General features: G+C 59.5%; 1 protein-coding gene and 1 long non-coding RNA gene across 5 annotated transcripts; one reads left to right on the top strand and one right to left on the bottom strand.

The window, feature by feature from the left end:
* The first annotated feature begins 3346 nt into the window (after positions 1-3346).
* On the top strand, positions 3347-15175 carry ZBP1 (Z-DNA binding protein 1). Of its 4 annotated transcripts, none has more exons than XM_077873696.1 (8): positions 3347-3620; positions 6234-6455; positions 7062-7124; positions 7530-7703; positions 8849-9013; positions 10068-10268; positions 11195-11416; positions 14157-15175. In XM_077873696.1, the coding sequence occupies exons 1-8, from the start codon at positions 3560-3562 to the stop codon at positions 14390-14392; spliced, it is 1344 nt and encodes a 447-aa protein (XP_077729822.1). In that variant the 5' UTR covers positions 3347-3559; the 3' UTR covers positions 14393-15175. The 4 variants fall into 4 exon arrangements, with proteins under 4 accessions (XP_077729822.1, XP_077729823.1, XP_077729821.1 ...); XM_077873697.1 differs by having other exon boundaries at positions 3348-3593; positions 7059-7124; XM_077873695.1 differs by having other exon boundaries at positions 3348-3620; positions 7059-7124.
* LOC144298586 (uncharacterized) lies at positions 6038-11522 on the bottom strand. Its single transcript, XR_013365521.1, has 2 exons — positions 9759-11522; positions 6038-8170 (listed from the first exon to the last, which is right to left on the bottom strand). It is a non-coding gene; the product is annotated as an uncharacterized LOC144298586 (long non-coding RNA).
* Positions 15176-16660: the final 1485 nt, after the last annotated feature.

The raw sequence follows: 16660 nt of genomic DNA, 5'->3' as shown, positions 1-16660 counted from the left end.
ACTTCTGCAATAACCTCGGAAGGAGCTGCTTTCTGAGGTGATCTCCTTTCCCAGAGGGAGAAACTGAGGCTCGGAAAGACTAGTGACTCGCTCCAGGCCCACAGCTAGGAGGTAGAGGTGCCAAAAGCAGAGCCCCAGGTCCGTCCAACTGCAGTGGACACAGTGACCATGGGAGTCCCCTGAGCTCTGCCAACAGAGCCAGGGCAGGTCCCCACGGGGGGGGGGGGGTGCAGGACTGCTGCCTCTGAAGCAGCTTTCCCCGTCTTTGTGTCTTGCCCTCTGTCGACAGCTCTCATGACCACGTGCAATCCCGGTCTCCTCCGGCCACCCCTGGGCCTCCGATCTTTGCCCCTGACCCAAGACACATTAGTACCCAGCTCCGGCGCCGTCAGGCCTTTCCGCTCCCTCCCCCGAGGTGAATTCACAGAGGAAAATGTGAAAATAACATCCAGGCTGCCTGGTGGAGAGGAGACCGGGTTTTGCCAACACAATGTGCAGTAAAAATATCTCTCCTTTAAAAGGGAGAGACAGAAATGTAAAGACTGGAGATCAGTAACGTGTAATTATCATCTGGTTTGGGTGGAGAGTTCTAATAGTTTCCAGAAAAACACAAACCATGGAAAAGGAATGTGCTTTCCAAGGCAAAAAGAGATTGGGGCTCGGGCAGGCGGTGGCCCCGTCCTGGATCTCCTGTGGCTTTGAGGCCCTTCCCTGGCAGAGGAGGGAGGCACCTACCCCCTTCCTCTGCTGTTTTGCCTTCCACGCTGGGCAGGAGGCCCCTGGAACGTGGACGCTGCCTTCGAATCTGCTCAATAAATAGGCTCCTGTGAGTGGACACATCTGCAGGCACAGAGGAAGGATCCGTGCTCCTCCCTCGGGGGGGGGGGGGGGAACAGCAGAGTCTCGAAATGGCAGCGACAGCTCGTATCCTCCAATATCTGTTGTCTTCTATTTCTAACTAATAAAACTTCCTATTTTAGCTCAGTCCGTTGTGGCACAGAACAAGTACCATCGTTCCCCCACCTTCCTGGCTGGGCCATGGAACCACTGGGATGTCAGTAAAATGTGTGTGCAACTTATTAGTGTTCTTAAAGGGGGAGATCACTGCCCTTCTCTTTCCTCCTTCCTGCTGGAAGGAATGCAGATGTGAGGGCTGGAGCTTGTGCAGCCATCCCGGAACATAAGGCCAACCTGCGAATGCAGGCCACAAATGACAGAGCAACAAGATAGAAGGTGCACCACCCCACACCTGGACCACCTACCACACCGTTATGGGAGAAAGAGAGAAGCAGCTGCGTTGTTTAAGCCACCGTTATGTGGGTCAAAGATAATCCTTATGGTCAAAATTACCTTGAAAATCTCTTAACCTGAGAAATGAAATACAAGATAACCCAAATCTTTAAAAGTGCTGAATCCCACTGAATCCCACTCAGTGTGGTGAGGCACTCACAGCAGGTCCGTGGCTTCCATATATTCCAGACATGTGACGGAATGCTTTGGAATGCTTTGGGAGTCTTGTTGGGTTGTTTGTCTCCGGGTCTTTTTGTGAACATGCTTTGTATCACGTTTTCCAAAGTTTGCCACTTTTGGGAGCACCGACTAGGGCATGATTTTCCTTATTTGTTACCTCTGTTTAATCACTAAAGAAACCGAGGCTCAGAGAGGTGGTGACACAGAGCTAGGGAAGGGGCAGGGCTGCCCTGAAGAGGAAGGCAAGGCAGCACGTGTCCAGGTGGCACCTCCCAGGGGCCCTTGGCCTTCCCGGCTAGTGGTTCCTGCTGCGGGCTCCGAGGCCAGGGGACAAGCCCCAGATGGCTTCAGGATGGGGGGGGGGAGCTGCGGACTGGGACACAGCAGGTGCGGGGAGTGAGGGGGGCAGAAAGGGGCCATCCAGAACTGTCCAGACAGACACCTGCCATGAGGGTGCCCGCCCGCTGGTCCTTCCAGAAAGGATCTGCGCCTCGGGATTAAGCTCAGGCTGAGCTGCAAGCCTACCTGGCACCTGGGTCAAAGCCAGGGCCTCATCCCCCCCAACCCTAAGAGGTCAGCAGCGAGCAGGGAAGGAGACAAGGAACCAGGGTCAGAGAGGTCAGGAGGGAGGGCAGGGCGGGGATGGGCGAGGTCCCCTCCCTCAGAGAGGCAGCCCAGCCCAGTCGGTGAGCGGTGGTGTCCCCTGGCAGCCAGTCCCAGCTCGCGCCCCCCAGCCTCTGCGGGGTCTCCGCCCACCCCACCCGGCGCGCCTCCCAGTCTCCCCAGCAGCCACCCCCACCCCGTTACCCCGCATTTAAAATTGATATCACAGGGAGAAACACGTTTTCTCAGCTTTATATGAAAGAGAAACGAAGTGGTTTCCTGCTGCTCCCGAGCTGTGGGCCCGGCGGCCTGGCGAGCGGATGCACTGGGACCTCACCTGGGACCCCACCTGGGACCCCACCTGGGACCCCCCAGGGGCTCGGCTGTGAGCGGCCTGGGTGCTGACCCGGCGGACTGGGTGCACACCTGCCCCCCTTGCTCTGCAAACACTGCTCCACACCTGCCGGCCCCTCCCCTGGCCCAAGGGCGCGGGCAAAGTCCTCCGAGGCCCTGGGACCCCGAGCCCGGGGAGTTGCAGGGCTGCGTCCAGGACCCTCGCGGCTGCCTGGCCCGAAGCCCTCCACCGCGGCGGGCCCCGGTGTCCCCTCCTGAACGGCAGCTCTGAGCACCCCCCCCACCCCCCTGGGGTCGTGGCTCCTAGAGACCAGGTGGACCGGGCAGGTGCCTCTTCCAAGTGTGTGGGTGCCCCGCTGTGCTCACGGCTGGAGCTGGCACTTGCTGGGGGAGGGTCTGGTCAGGCTGTCCAACTGGATTATCCCCCTCCGCCCTCTCCAGGACCTCCTGACATAGCTCCTTTTATTAGCACCATTGTACAGATAAGGAAACTGAGGCGCAGACATGTTAAAGAACTTGCCCAAAGTCACGCAGCCAGCAAGTTGTGGGCTGAGTTAGAACCCAGTTTTGGCCAAGTGCCTGCACCAACCTAAGCCTCAGTTTCCCCCCCACCGAGAGAAGTCTTAGCCCCGACCTCGTAGGAGAGTCAGAGGGGCATTCAAGATCGGAAAGCACACAGTAGGTGCTCACTAAAAGCAGCTGTCATGTTGACACACACAATGGTTGCAAGGCCTCAGCACCCCCACCCCTCGGGGGACCTCAGCCTGTGTGGGGGGTGAGGGTGGGCAGCGGTGGGTACCCAGAAGGTCAGGGAAGTCCCATGGGTCCAGAGAATGCTCCTTCCTACCAACACATAGTCAGGGGCCTTGCTCAACAAGTCTGCTTTCAATTTTGTTTCTCTCTGAGGCCACGCACAGGAGTTTCGTTTTCTGTTTCTCCCGAAAGCTGGTCAGGTCAGGCTGACGAGGCCTGTTTCTAGAGTGTGAACAGCAAACACCCACCGGCTGCCGCCTCCTCTCACAGCTGCCAGAGTCCAGCCGGGCAAGGGCTCGCTGCCTGCACCAGCCCATCCCCTCCACGCCGCGGGCAGAGCAGGGGCCGCGGCTCCAGGCCTCCAGCCGCTGCCGCCGGGATGGCCCAGGCCCCGGGCGACCCTGATGAGAGAGGTACTTCTTCCTCCCAAGGAACAGCAGGTGCTCCCGGGGGTGGGGGGGGTGCACCTCTGCCCAGCTCCTTTCCTGGGCTAGCTGACAGCAGTGATGGCCTGCGGGGTCCCCAAGAGGGGCCCCGAGAGTAGAGGGGAGCCCAGGGCCTGGTGGGGAAGGCTGGCTCTGCCTGGGCACCTGCCAACACCCTCTGCACGCCTTTTAGAAGACCTTGGGGGGCAGCAGGGGGGACACACGTGATGCTGTTTCCATTTTATACATGAGATTCCTCAGGCCCTGCGAGGGGGACCCGGGGCCTCGCAGCTGATGCTGGGGTCCGAACACCTGTCCTCACACTCATTTTAAGAAATAAGAGAAGCTGCTTTGCTTCACTCCCGGACGAATAACCCATAAAAGTGAGCCGTGTATGGGGCCAGGGCTGTGTATTCTAGAGAGCCTGTGGGCTGTGGGCCACATGTGTGGGCTGTGGGTTGACGATGGCTCTGATTTGGGGATTTTTGGTTTTGCTATCCCTAGCTGGTTTACTACTCACTATAATCTTTGAGATAGCTGCTCCGATCCCCACTTCATAGATGGAAAAAGTGTGGCACGGAGAGGTCACATAGCCGGTGGATGGCAGGGCGGGGGCTCAAACCCAGGAGAGGTGCCGTCAGAGGACAGAAAATAAGTCAAGGGGTGGCCTGGGGAGGGGTGCCATCGGGGTGCGCCCAGGGCCTGGGCAGTTTCCCCGGTTTCTCTTCTGCTTCTCCAAGGGGGAGGTGCAAGTACTTGTTGCTCAGTGCCTGAATTTAACTTCTCCCTCTGAGGTTTTCCTCTCCAACCTGTCACTTACACGTCGTCCAGTTTACAACTTCCCATTTACAGACGCATCAGCCTGAAGACTCGGCGCGCGAGGCCAGCCAGCCCTATGGGCTTGGCCCTCACTCTGGTCTCTGAGGCACGACCCCTCTGCTCCTTTGGGGTCGGTGGGGGGGGGGAATGGAGGAGGAGGGAGGGGAAGGCTCACCCGTGGGCAGGCTTTTCAAGAACCAGAACTCTTTTCAAGAGGAGGCAAAGCCAGGCTTGCAGTTGATTGGATGGGGATCCCCGGCTGCTGGGGGTGAAGGAGTAGATGCCCCCAGGCGTCCTAACTGCACTTCACCTGCACCCAGCAAGGATGAACATGTCCTGATCATAGGGCAAGCCTCAGAGCCCAGCTGCAGAACCAGCAAATAAATGCCTTATCCCTTCCCCCACTAAGGGAAAACCCAGAAGGCAAAGGATCAGGCTGCTGTCCCACCAGGTGCCCCAAGTCTTCCCTAGAAGGGCCCCACTTTGCATTTCCCTCTGGGCTCTTGGGGACAGACATTTCCTGGTAAGAGGCCGGGCTGCCGGGGGGGGGTGGGGGGCCCTCCAGCTCCTCAGGCACTGTCTGTGCCCTGTTCTCCGCTCCCCAAAGAGCTGCTGGCTTGGATTTGTGAGATCCTGTCTGATTGGAACGGAGGCGTTCAGAGAGCTCCTGGGATTCTGCTTAGGGTCATTAACCTCAGGTGGAGAATTAGAGACCTAGTTGCTGTCCACGCCCTGCCCTGGGTCGTCTGGGCTGACACCTGTCCCAGTGGTGAGCAGATCCACTCAGACACTCATTCATTCAAATGCTGTTTCCTGATCGTCTACTGTGTACCCAGCACTGAGTTAGACACCAAAGATACTACAGTGGACCAGGCAATAACAGTAGGGGAGCTTGGAGACATTCTGCAGCCCCCCTCACACACAGGGCACCCCGATCACTCGGGGCACCTAGGATGGCTCCCCAAGAGAGATGGTGTTTGAGTGAGGTGTTGGGCAGGTGGAGGTTGAGGGTTGAGTAGGTGTTGGGCAGGTGGAGGTGGGGGGGGAGAGTGTTCCTGATGGAGGGAACAGTGTGTGCAAAGGCCCAGGAGTGAGTGGGCTGGAAGGAGCACACGGCTGGCTGGTGCTCGGAGGGAGGCTCTGGCTGCCGAGTGGAGGGTGGGCTGGAGGGATCCCGACTGCCGTCGGGGGAATAGCTGTGGTCACGGAGGTGGTGTACGGGGGGAGGCACAGAGGGGAGAAGATGGGATCCCAGAGAGCCAGGCACCATGTTCTCAGGACTCTCCATAACCCGGCAGCAGGGAGGAGGGCCTGTTTCTGAGCATCTTTAGCTTTCTGGCTTGGATGGATAGATGCACCACTGGCGTGGACGGTGAGCCCCCGAGGAGGGGCAGGTGCTGCAGGGAGGCGGGGACCACAGGCCTCCCTCGCAGCCACTTGGCCTCCTCCCTCCCTCCCTCCCTCCCTCCCCTTGCTCTCCTGCACTCAATCTACCCCACGCTGCCACCCTCCGCTCCCTTCTGCTCTGGGACATCTGAGGCCTGAGCATCCCCACCTCACCCTCAAGCGCTCACACCAGGCCGAGGATGCTCGGGAGGCTGGGGCACCTCCTCTGGTCACCAAGGTCATTTCTGACCAGCATATGTGTCCCTCCCTGGACAGCCGTGTTGTTAGCGTCTGCTCGGGTCTCTGCCCCTCCCTCTGGCCTGGACCCCTCACGCGGGGACACCTCCCTGCCTCCGAGTCCCCGCTCCAGGCTCGATCCAGGGGAGAATCAGTCCCCTCTCCGCCATTCTCTCCTCCGCCCAGACCTCGAGCAGAGGATCCTGCAGGCGCTGAGGGACGCCGGCTCCCCCATCAAGTCCATCCAGTTGGTCAAGGAATGCCAGGTGCCCAAGAAAAAACTCAACCAAGTCCTCTACCGGCTGATGAAGGAGTCGAAAGTCTCCCAGGAAGGCCCGGCGACGTGGGCCCTGGGCACCGGCAGGATGGGAAGAGTGGTGCCCGCAGAGCCGGCCCAGGCCAACCAGGGTAACCTGCTCCCCGGGGGAGGGGCGGGGCACCCAGGCGAGCAGCCCTGGCAGTGGACAAGCAGGTCCGGGCCTGGGTTCGAACATGAGCCCTGCCGCTTGAGGGTGCGTGGCATCCCCAGGCCGTGCCTCGTAGGTCTGCAGCCCAGGGCTGCAAGAGGGTGAGATGCGGAGGGCGCAGCCTCCCGCCTGCACACAGCAGGCGCTCAGCAAAGCACTAGCAATAACACTGTTGGCCAGTGCAACCTAGTGGTGACAACGGAACAGACTCGGCTTCGCACTGGGTCCTCCTTCGTAGTTCTGTAGCACAGAGACCAGCAGAGCTGGCGCTTGTCAGGTGCTCCCGGCGGCCGGCGGTGCCCGCACACAACCTGGACGTAGGTAGGTGGCCCTCTTCCTCTTGCCCCGGAGACGTGAGTCCGCAGCTCAGCTGCACAGCTGGGGAGCAGCGGGGCAGGTTTGGAGGCAGGTGCGTCTACCTGTGGACTCCGAGTCCAGATCTCCCACGCGCTGGGGGCCACCATGGGGCGGCCCACCGTCACCAGCAGAGTTCCTGTACCCTCTGCCGCCCCCCATAGCCCCTGACCCATCTTTCCTCCTCCAGCAGGGAGGTGCCAGCAAGACATAGTTGCAGTTCCAGAGGAGCCCGGCCTTCAGCTCACTGACCAGCGTAAGCATCCCGCTTTCCCCAAACTCTCCTTGGCCACTCGAGATGTTACTCTTGCTCCACCCACCGGAGGCCCCCACAAGGTGTCCAGGGGCGAGACTCAGTCTGCACAGTGGGAGAAGCTAAGTGGCTGAGAAATCCTCTCTCTGACAGTGGTTGGCATCCCTCGTGCACCCGCTGTGTGCCCAGCGCTGTTGGGAGCGCCGTACGCTCACCTTAGAACATCCTTAGAACAACCTAGTGCCTTAGAACAACCTCTGCGGGGTGCTAGTCTCACATCCCACAGTCTTCAGATGGGGAAACTGAGCACAGGGGGTCTGGGGTTGCCCAAGCTTACACAGCTAGCCAGCAGAGGAGCAGATTCAAACTCCGGGGCCCTCCCTCCTCATCCACCACCCTGCCTCCCAGAGGAAGCCATCTACAGGTTTCTGGAAGCCCATGGGCCCTGCAAGGCGCTGAACATCGCCAAGGGGGTGGGAAAGAAGATAGCGAAAGACGTCAACCGCGACTTGTATGATATGAGGAAGCAGCACAAGCTGGACTTTGATGAGAAGACAAGTACATGGGCAATTTATCAACCAGGTAGGTAGGTGCTGACCTGCTGCCCATGCTTGGATGGGGCAGGGCTACGAAGAGAAGCTGCAACATCTAACGCTTGGTCCTTGCTGGGCGCCCTGCCAGGCATTTTGCCAGCTCCACCTTCCTCGTCAGACCCTCACAGTAGCTTGCAGCGGTCTTGCTAATGGGTCACTAAAAGGGGGTACCAGGAGAGCGGGTGTGCTGGTGGGAGTAACCAAGGAGGGCTTCCTGGAGGAGTGGCCTAAGGCTGTAGTTGCAGAAGGCAAAGGGCTGGGATAAGAGGTGTTCATAGGATGCGGAGCTCAGCTGACACAAAACTGTTAGCACTTTGTCCAACTTGGAGTTTGGAAGTTGCAGGAAGAGAAGGCTGGGCTCAGACACCCGCAGGGTGGGGTCCCAGGTGACTTGTCCATCAGGCGCAGCAGGCACGGGGCCTGGCATCAGAGGTCTACAAAAATGTTCTAATTTCTCTTAAAATCAGAAGAAAAAATGAGTATTATAATAACGGTGAAGAGTTAACCGTGACTCCCACCTAGATTGCATTTGTCTTTATCCCCACAGTGTCATAAAAGGTAATTTTGAATATTTTTTTTAATGGAGGAAGGGACCCACAAAAGCACAAAAGGTGGGATGTGGCTCTGTGTGTGGAGCCGGCAAAGCCCCAGGCAGGTGCTCACCCGGCCCTTGAGATGACGCACAAGCTCACAGCGCCCAGGCGGGGCTCAGCATTGCGGGCGTGATAGCAACCTGTGACGGCGGCCAGGTTTAAACACTGGAGGAAAAAAAATCTAAATTCTTAAAAAATGCCACATGAGCCCAAACCAAGCTGCTCTGGTGGCCAGAAACAGCCCATGGACGGCCACCCTGCAGCCTCTCCCTCTGCTAAAGGAGAGGGGTCCTGGGGCTCAGTGGTTAGGGGAGGCCTCTGACCAGGGACAGAAGGTGAGCAGCAAGGCACCCAGGATCCCCCTGGGGTGGCAGAGGACACACGAGTAGGTGACCTCTGCGGTGACTTCTAAGCAGGGCTCATCTGGGCTCCTCGTTGACCCGCCTTGGACCCCCTGACTCCGCGCCCCCGTGGCGAGCACCTGTGCCTTAACAAGCTCTGCAGCAGATTTAGAGGGCTCGAGTGGAATATGATTTTGCAGATTCGAGAGGAGGAAATCGGGCCACCGCAATTATTTACCAGAAAAATCCAATCAACATGATCTGTCAGAACGGACCACATAACCACATTTCCATTGACAATTCTGAAAACATCCAGATTGGACAAGGGAACGTCATGGTGAGACAGGTGGCCTCTGGGGAGAACGGTGAGTCCCTTGACAGACACCTGCCCCCTGGAGGGGTATGTGCTCCAGGTGGGTGGGAGCAGGGAGGGGGGCACTCAAGCTCCGAGGACACAGGGCGGCTTTCAGATCCTTCCTGAGAATGAGGACGTCTTCCTTCATGCCTGGATCAAACCTCTCCTGCTTTCCCTTCACTCTGATACCTTTTGCCTCGCTTCCAATGCGACCTGATATTTTGCCTTGAGAAACAACTCAGGGTTCCCTCAGTAGAACATCTCGAGGGGTCACTGTAGTATTTTGTTTGTTCTGAGACATGCCCTTCCCCCACATTTTAACATCTTAGAAACTGGGCATAACCAGTGACATCCTAGTTTTGTCAAAATCCAGCCCCGCAAAGGGGTGCTTACTCCCTGCCAGGCACTGGGGCGGGAGGGGACAGGGGCCAGCCTTGGAGCACAAGTGACAGCACCAGCTCGAAAGCTAGAATACCCCCTGTGACCTCAGGAGAGCCCTGCCCCTCACTCCCACCCCCCACCCCTGACTCTGGGGTTCAGTTTCCCCAGCAGTGAAGCCAGGAGCTTTGTTTTAGAATCTAGATCAATGGTTCCCCATCCTTCGTCCTCTGGGTTCCACATTCCCCAATTTGGGCCGTGCCCATGTCTGATTATTTACTTAATATTATTAAACGATTTACCTTTGTATTCTACTCAGATTTATCTTAAAGTTCAGGTTACTAGCATTGTCTTAAGTTTAAAACCAGGAGGCTTACCATAAAAATAAATACTGAGAAGAGAAAAGGATGTCAAGGCTCCGAATGCTCACGGCTGAGGACTCATGCCCAAGGAGATTGGCCCTAGGGAGCAGAGGCTGTGCTCGCTGACTGGGTTTCTGGGCACCCCAGGGACATCCCAGGCACCAGTCGTAAAAACCCGGGAGACACCCCCCTCACTGTTCTGCTTCCCCATCAATAGTCTGAAACACTCATCCCCAGTCCCTTAGAGCCCACAAGGAATTCAGAGGCCTGTCTCCCAGGGGAAGTCAGAGGGCTCAGAGGTCACGTTGCCGTGTCCCCTGCCAGGCTCCATGGCTCCCCTCCCTCCCGTGATGCCAGCTGATCCCTCCACTCAGGGTTCCCCAGCTGCAGCCTGGGGACCCCAGGACATCCACTTGGAGAAGACTATGCTCAGACGGGTACAGATGGGACATGACAACATGATGAACCTCAACAGCACGCCAACCAAGGGCCCTGCCGCCTGCAGCCCCTTTGGCAGCTCCTCAGGTACCCCACCCTGCCCTCACCCCACCCCATTCATCTCCTCCCTGGGCAGAACTTGAGCTGGCCTTGGCAGGGAGAGAGGCACGATGGGAAATTCCTTTCCTTCCACCTGGAGGCTGTTACGCTGTAGAGCAGGTGGGGCTGTAGAGTCATCCCTCGGGATCCTGTGTCCTCATCTGTATGACAGGCAGGGGCCAGCCAGAGCAGGGTCAGAGGAGATGGCCAGACTGGAATGGCATCTAAGGAGGATACATCTAAGTACCTGGTGACCCACCAAGTGCTGTCGACAGTGACCAGAGAGCCCAGGCCAAGTCCTCTTCAGCACTGGGAACCCAGAGACAAGCTGGGGACAGAAAACAGCAGGGAGACCAGGGAGGCCGGGGACACCAGGAGGAAAGTTTCCAGAAAGGAGAAGCCGATGAGGTCAGGGAGCTCCATGGGGTCCAGTAAGAGGGGTCCGAGACAAGCTGAGGGGACAGGAGTAGGAGGAGGGGAGACTGCACAATTCTCGTCCGAAGTTTGCATGGGAAAGGAGCCAGGTGGCAGGTGCTGGGGACCGGCTATGGCTGCGCGGAGGTTTTAACCAGAGAGGGAGATGGTATTGCAGAGCTTCGGGCAAACCAGCGGCACGAAGGGAGCAGCCAGTGGTGGGGAGGTGGCGGGGAGGTGGCCGAAGCCCAGGGGAAGGGCCTGTGAAGAGGTGGCACTCAGGCTGGCTGACCTGGGTGGCAGAGAGGGCCGGTAGCCCAGGCCATGTGCAGAGATGCTGAGGGGGGCAGGGTTTTGGCCGTGGGCCGAGTCTAGCCTGGCTTCAGGGAGGAGAGTTGGCCGGGGAGAACTTGGAAGCCAGGCTGGGGGTCAAGGCTCGAGGCCACCATCCAGCTGCCCGTGCGGCCCCTCTGACATCTCTGTCTTTGGCTGCCCGACAGCCTTTGCCACCCCTGGTGACACAGAGGCTTCGTTCGAAATTCGAACACCCAAACCAGGACCTTCCTCCGAGGGGGATGTGGCCCAGAGAGTCCACATCAGTTCGTGCATCCTTGAGGACACTGCCATCGGCAACAGCAACAGAATGACTGTCAGCTCAGGGACAGATGGTCCAGGAGGAGTTGCAAGGCCTGAGGACGCTGGGGAGCCAGGCAAGGATGCAGGTGAGCCTGGGGCAAGGTGGGCCCTGTGTTCCCTCCCTTTCTCTCTCATCCACCCATCCACCCACCCGTCTACCCACCAGCTCATCCACTCACCCATTCATCTATCCATCCATCCACCCACCCGCCCACCCACCCATCCATCCACCCGCTCATCCATCCATCCACCCATCAATAGTCATTCTCGAATCTCCCATTTCCCGGAGTCTGGAAGGCAGTAGAGGATCACAGCAGAGAGCAGCCCAGGAGCTAATGTGTGGGGTCCAATGTTTTTAGCCTAGTGACCTAGCCCAGCATTTAGCTCTGAGCCTCTGTTTCCCCATCTGGGGCATGAGGATGATAATTGCCCGTAGCTCCTAGTTGTGACGAGGACTGGGTGAGCTGTGCAGGCAAAGCCTCGGCACTGTGCCTGGCCCTGCGTGTGCCTCCAGGCATCTGACGCGTCATTACCATTGGTGTTATTTGAGGCCTCATGGGAGGTGCTGAGGTGCCACAGTGAGTGAGGCTCTGTCTCAGGGAGAAACTCACTTGCTGCAGCAAAGAGACCCCTACCCAGAGTGGCTCCCACCTGCCGGAGGCGCAGCCCACATGCAAGGGGGGCAACCGTCAGGGCTGGCGGGAGGCACAGACCCGGTTTCTTCCAGCTTGGTCCTGGGCCATCCCGAGGGCTCTGCACTCACCCATGGGCAGAGAGGCTACGAGGGCCGACCGTCCCCCTTCCACCAGGCACACCCACGCTCCTCATCTCAGCCCAAGGACCTGCACTTGGCCTCAAGAGGAGCTGGGAAATGTCACTGGAGCCCAGCTCCCCCTCAGGAGGAGGCCCCATGGCCAACAGGAGGACACTGGGGGTGCAGTTAGCCACCGGGCCGCAGCTCCTGCCCTCTGGTGGTGGAGCCAGGTGACTCCAACTCTGCTGCACAGGCAGGAGCAAGGTGGTGGTGGCAGGTGGGGGGTGCATCCTGCGGGTGGACGAGTGTGTGCGACAGGGGAGACCAGGACGGTGGGCGGACAGAGTGCGAGTGTGACCCATGCGTGCTTTGAGGATGGCAGGGGCCAGAGCACGGCTCCAGCCAGGGCGGGACTTTGGCATCTATCCCAAGGCTGGCGGGGGTCGTGACCAGGACAGGGTGTGAAGGGACTTCTGCCTTCCGTGTGACGGCAGGACCGGCCCGAGGATGCAGGTCCTGACTCTCTGGGATTTGCACAAAAGAGTCATGCCAGGCCCCCTGTGGTGAGAAAACCTAGCCTGGGGACCCAGCTGGCGTCCACCGGCCACCGCCCAAAGGCCCGTGGACATTTGTGCTGGACACCGAGTGTCCTCCCATCCTGACGGCCATGACCTTGAACTCCCAACAGCAAGAGTCCAGAGAAAGAGGGCGCCCTTTTCCCCTCTTCCCAGAAACCTCCCAGGAGGCAGGCGGGGACCCCGGGGTCATGGGCCCCACCACCTGGTCTTAGGTGGGACCAGCCAAGACTCCTCTTGAAGGGAAAGAAACACAGCCCTCTGCTTTTGAAAAATCGTCGATGCCCCCTCCCCTGTCCCCCCCACCAGGGGCTACGCGGTGGCGCCGACGTGGCCTTTCTCACTCCGCACCCCTACCCACCCTCCTCGCTGGGCTGAGCAACACCTAACTTCTTACTCAGGTGATGGGCAGGACCCCATCCTGAGACCTGTAAGGCCCGGCAGGTTTTCCTTTTGGGGGAAATGATGGGTCAGGGTCTGTCAGCACTATACAGTGTGGCACCCTCTTCGGGGTCCCTGTGAGCTGAGGCACCTGGACAGGTGGCCCACAGGGGTGCTGGGGGCCCTCAGCTGCCCGCCTGCCCGGCTCACTGCTGAGACACCCCGATGGCACCGGGGACACGACTCTGGGGGCCTAGTGCAACACGGAAAAGTGGGGTTCCTGATTCCGCCTCATCGGAGTTTCAAGAGCGGAACAGAGCTTTGCACTGAGCGCAGGGTCCCTCTGACTGTGGGCTCAGGCCACGTGCCCGTGAAGCTGGCCCTCCTTGGGGTCTTCTGGAGCAGGACCCCTCCCCTAGCCGTACCCCCCGCCCCAGTCATTGGCCAGTTCTGGCCCCGTCCTTGCCCTGAAACACACCCTCACCTGGACATACAGCCACGAGCAAGTCGGAGAAATAGTCCAGGAAGGAGGAGGGGCAGCTCACAAAGCAATCAGGCCTTTCGAAGAGAGCCCGGCCCTGTAAAAACAAACAAAAAACCACAATAAAACCCAGGGAGGGGTGGGCAAGGAGCTGCCGTGGCGGGGCAAGGAGAGAAGTTTCCAGGAGGAAGTGGCACCTGAGCCGAGTCCTGAGGGGGCGGAGCCAGCTCAGCAGAGACCCAGGGACGGCCCTGCAGGAGGAGGGAGCAGCAGGTGCATGGCCCCCAGGTGCAGAATGGGGTGCAGGAGTCTAGGGAGCTCGGGGAGCGGGTTCAGTGAGCCAGGGCTGCGCCTCTCAGAGCCGGCAAGCCCAGAGGAAAGGTCTGGATCTTGTTTTAAGGGCGCCAGGGAGCCCCTGGTGGGTTTTGAGCAGAAGCAAGTGTTAAAATGTCACCGAAGACAGGCAGGGCACAGAAGCGAGGCGGGCCCGGGGGAGGCGAGAGCCCCTGCTCGGTCCCGGTGACACGGGACAGGGCCCCCGCGACCGTGAGCCACGTCGCTTGGGTTATTTGAGGCGAGGGGGCCCCTGTGCTCCTTTGGCAACACCTTCTCTTCCCGGGATCCTGTCTCTGAAGGTGCGGAGTCCAGAAGCCACGTCCCCCACGACCGTGACCAGGCTTTCCGCGGCAACGGCAACAACTTCACTGAGTTCATCTCCCACCTGGAAGCTGTGACTCTTGAAAGCAGGGGTCCCCAAGCTGCCGAAGCCGGCGGCCGGGTGGACAGAACCGCAGACGAGGACCCGCAGGGGCAGGGGGAGTCCAGGACAAGCAGCCAGGCTCTCTCGGGAGGAGAGGACGAGCACCAGTGACCCTCACCGCTGTGCTTTCTGTGTCCCCTAAGTGTCATTCCCACCTTCCTGCCTCCTGACACGTGGCCAGCGAGAGTCGGCATCTGGCCCGACGTGGGGACGGGCCAAGGCACCCCTGTCCCTGCTGCCTCCTTGGCCCACCTTCCAGCAAGGCTGCCCATTCTCCTCCCACTCAAGACCTGACTTCCTCAAGGCCCGTGATGGCTGCCTGACCTCTTTCCCGCCTGACCTCTCTGGAACCTTCCTACTTCCACTCTGATCTTGCAGGATTTCTTAGCTGAATTTCCAGAGAACAAATCCCTCCCGTCCGGGCCCGGCGGAAGTCACCGGCCAGCTCGTGGGTCAGGTGGCCTCGGCTGGCCTGTCATCAGGGAATGCTTGTCATACGGCAACGTGGGCTGGTGGGTGGGCTGAGTTCCCTCGGAGGGGTGGGGGGCACGGCGGCATTTCCAGAACAAAGGAGTAGGGTGGGGCCTGGGAGACACGTGGGAAGGGACGATGGGAGGAAGATAGAGAAAGAGGGAGGTGGTGGTCAGCCAGGCAGGGCCACTGTGGAAGAGGACATACATCCCCCACCTGTTGTGTCCATAACACACCCGCAGCTACATGCCCACGGCCCCTCCCAATGCCACACCCGCACCTCACTCTTCATTGTGTTTCCTCCGCCGCGGGACCCTGCATGTCCAGTGTCCCGGACCCACGTGCCCTGGGGCTAGTGTCTGCCTTGGTGGAGGAAGGGCTGGCTCATCACGGAGCCTCAGTAAAGAATGTCATTGGACAACATTTTCTCTCTTTTCAACGTGTCTGAGAGGATCTTGAGATCCTTGACAGGACGGTCAGTGCCCGGACCAATGCACTGCATTTAGGGTATGTCCCTTAAAGGGGAGTCCTAAGGCATTGTTTGAGCCCCTGGATCCAGTCGTTCCTGAAGCAGGATCTATCTCCGCATCAGTCCATCAGAGCAGCTGGTGTCTATCCCCTCAGTGCGGAAGCCAGCTCCAGTCGATTTCAGTTTCCCAGTGTGGCACGTCTCTGTCCCGTTCCCTAGCTCGATGCCAGCAGGTCTCAGCTGAGACATGGCCTCGTCCCGGAAAGCTTCCCTCTGCTCCCGAGGCGCCTGTGCTTTCCTGTCAAACCCGTGTCTCGCTGCCCTGCCTTTGTCTTGTTACTGGTCTGTCCCTCCGTATTCGTCAAGACTCATTTTGTCGTAGGTAGAAAGAAAGCTGGGACCCTCTCTGCACAAAAGGGGATGGATGTATGGGCTCTTCTGATAGAGTCACGTCCCCGTATAAATCTGGCTTCAGGAATGTCCCCATCCAGGAAGTCAGACCATGTCTTAGGACGCAGCCCCCTTCCTTCCATCTCTCTGCTCTGCTTTCCTCCGCGGGCAAACACGGCCCCTGGAGGCTCCAGGCCACCGTGCCGCCGACTTAGCTGCTCAGTGGAAGGACAGCACCTCTTCCCAGCGGCAAAAGCCAGGTTGCATGGCTTTGGTCCCGTGACCACCTCTCAGCTGGTCACCGGCCAGAGTGGCGGAATGCTGTGATTGGCCGACTGGCATCACATGCCCTCTCCCTGGAACCAGGAAGGGGTCAGTCACCCCGTCACCTGGCTTGAGGGCAATGGATGGGAAGTTCTCCAAAGTTACAGAAAAGGATGTCGCCAGACAGGCAGGAAGCTCAGAAGTCCCCGTATTTCCCCCGCATCAGCCAGTGAATTCACGAGGCACGGAGGCCTTGTCTTTCCACTTTGCATGTACCCCCAACCCCCGGTGCATGCTGGACAGGCCCGCGGGCCAGGCCCTGGGCCTGCTGACGGAGGGAGAGCCCTGCGCCTGGGGGAGCAGTCACCGTCGGCAGGAGGTGGGCACCGACGTGGGTCTGGAGCAGGACTAGTCCCAGGGAATTAAGGGAGGACGGAACAGGGGCCCACACGCTGCCCGGAGGGTCCAGGAGGCTCCAGGGGAAGAGAAAGCCCAAGAGCTCATTCTCCCACATCCGGCAGAGGGAGGCCCGGGGGGATGGGGATGATGTTCAGGGCAGGGGCACAGCCGCAATGGTCAGAGCAGGATGACCCAGTCAGCCCCACAGCCGCTTGGGTGTCAGGGGAAAGCTCAGTGCGACAGAACCAGCGGGAGGTTGGCTGGAGGGAAGCAGGTGCCAGACCTCGTGGGCCTGGGAGTTTGCACTGGACGCTGCGCTCTGTACAAGCACGCGCCGCCGCACCTGCTCACGTCTTCCGGGGAGGACTGGGCAGGTGCACACGGCC

This window comes from Canis aureus, chromosome 26 (genome assembly GCF_053574225.1).
Source record: "Canis aureus isolate CA01 chromosome 26, VMU_Caureus_v.1.0, whole genome shotgun sequence".
NCBI classification, from domain to species: domain Eukaryota; kingdom Metazoa; phylum Chordata; class Mammalia; order Carnivora; family Canidae; genus Canis; species Canis aureus.
This window is presented reverse-complemented; position numbering and strand designations above follow the sequence as displayed.

Excerpts from the sequence above, each read along its gene's own strand:
- ZBP1 (XM_077873695.1), top strand. The coding sequence starts at position 3,560 with ATGGCCCAGGCCCCGGGCGACCCTGATGAGAGAGGTACTTCTTCCTCC. Across the intron at positions 6,456-7,058 it reads GCCGGCCCAGGCCAACCAGG|CAGGGAGGTGCCAGCAAGAC; the intron begins GTAACCTGCTCC and ends TTCCTCCTCCAG. Across the intron at positions 9,014-10,067 it reads GGTGGCCTCTGGGGAGAACG|GCTCCATGGCTCCCCTCCCT; the intron begins GTGAGTCCCTTG and ends GTCCCCTGCCAG.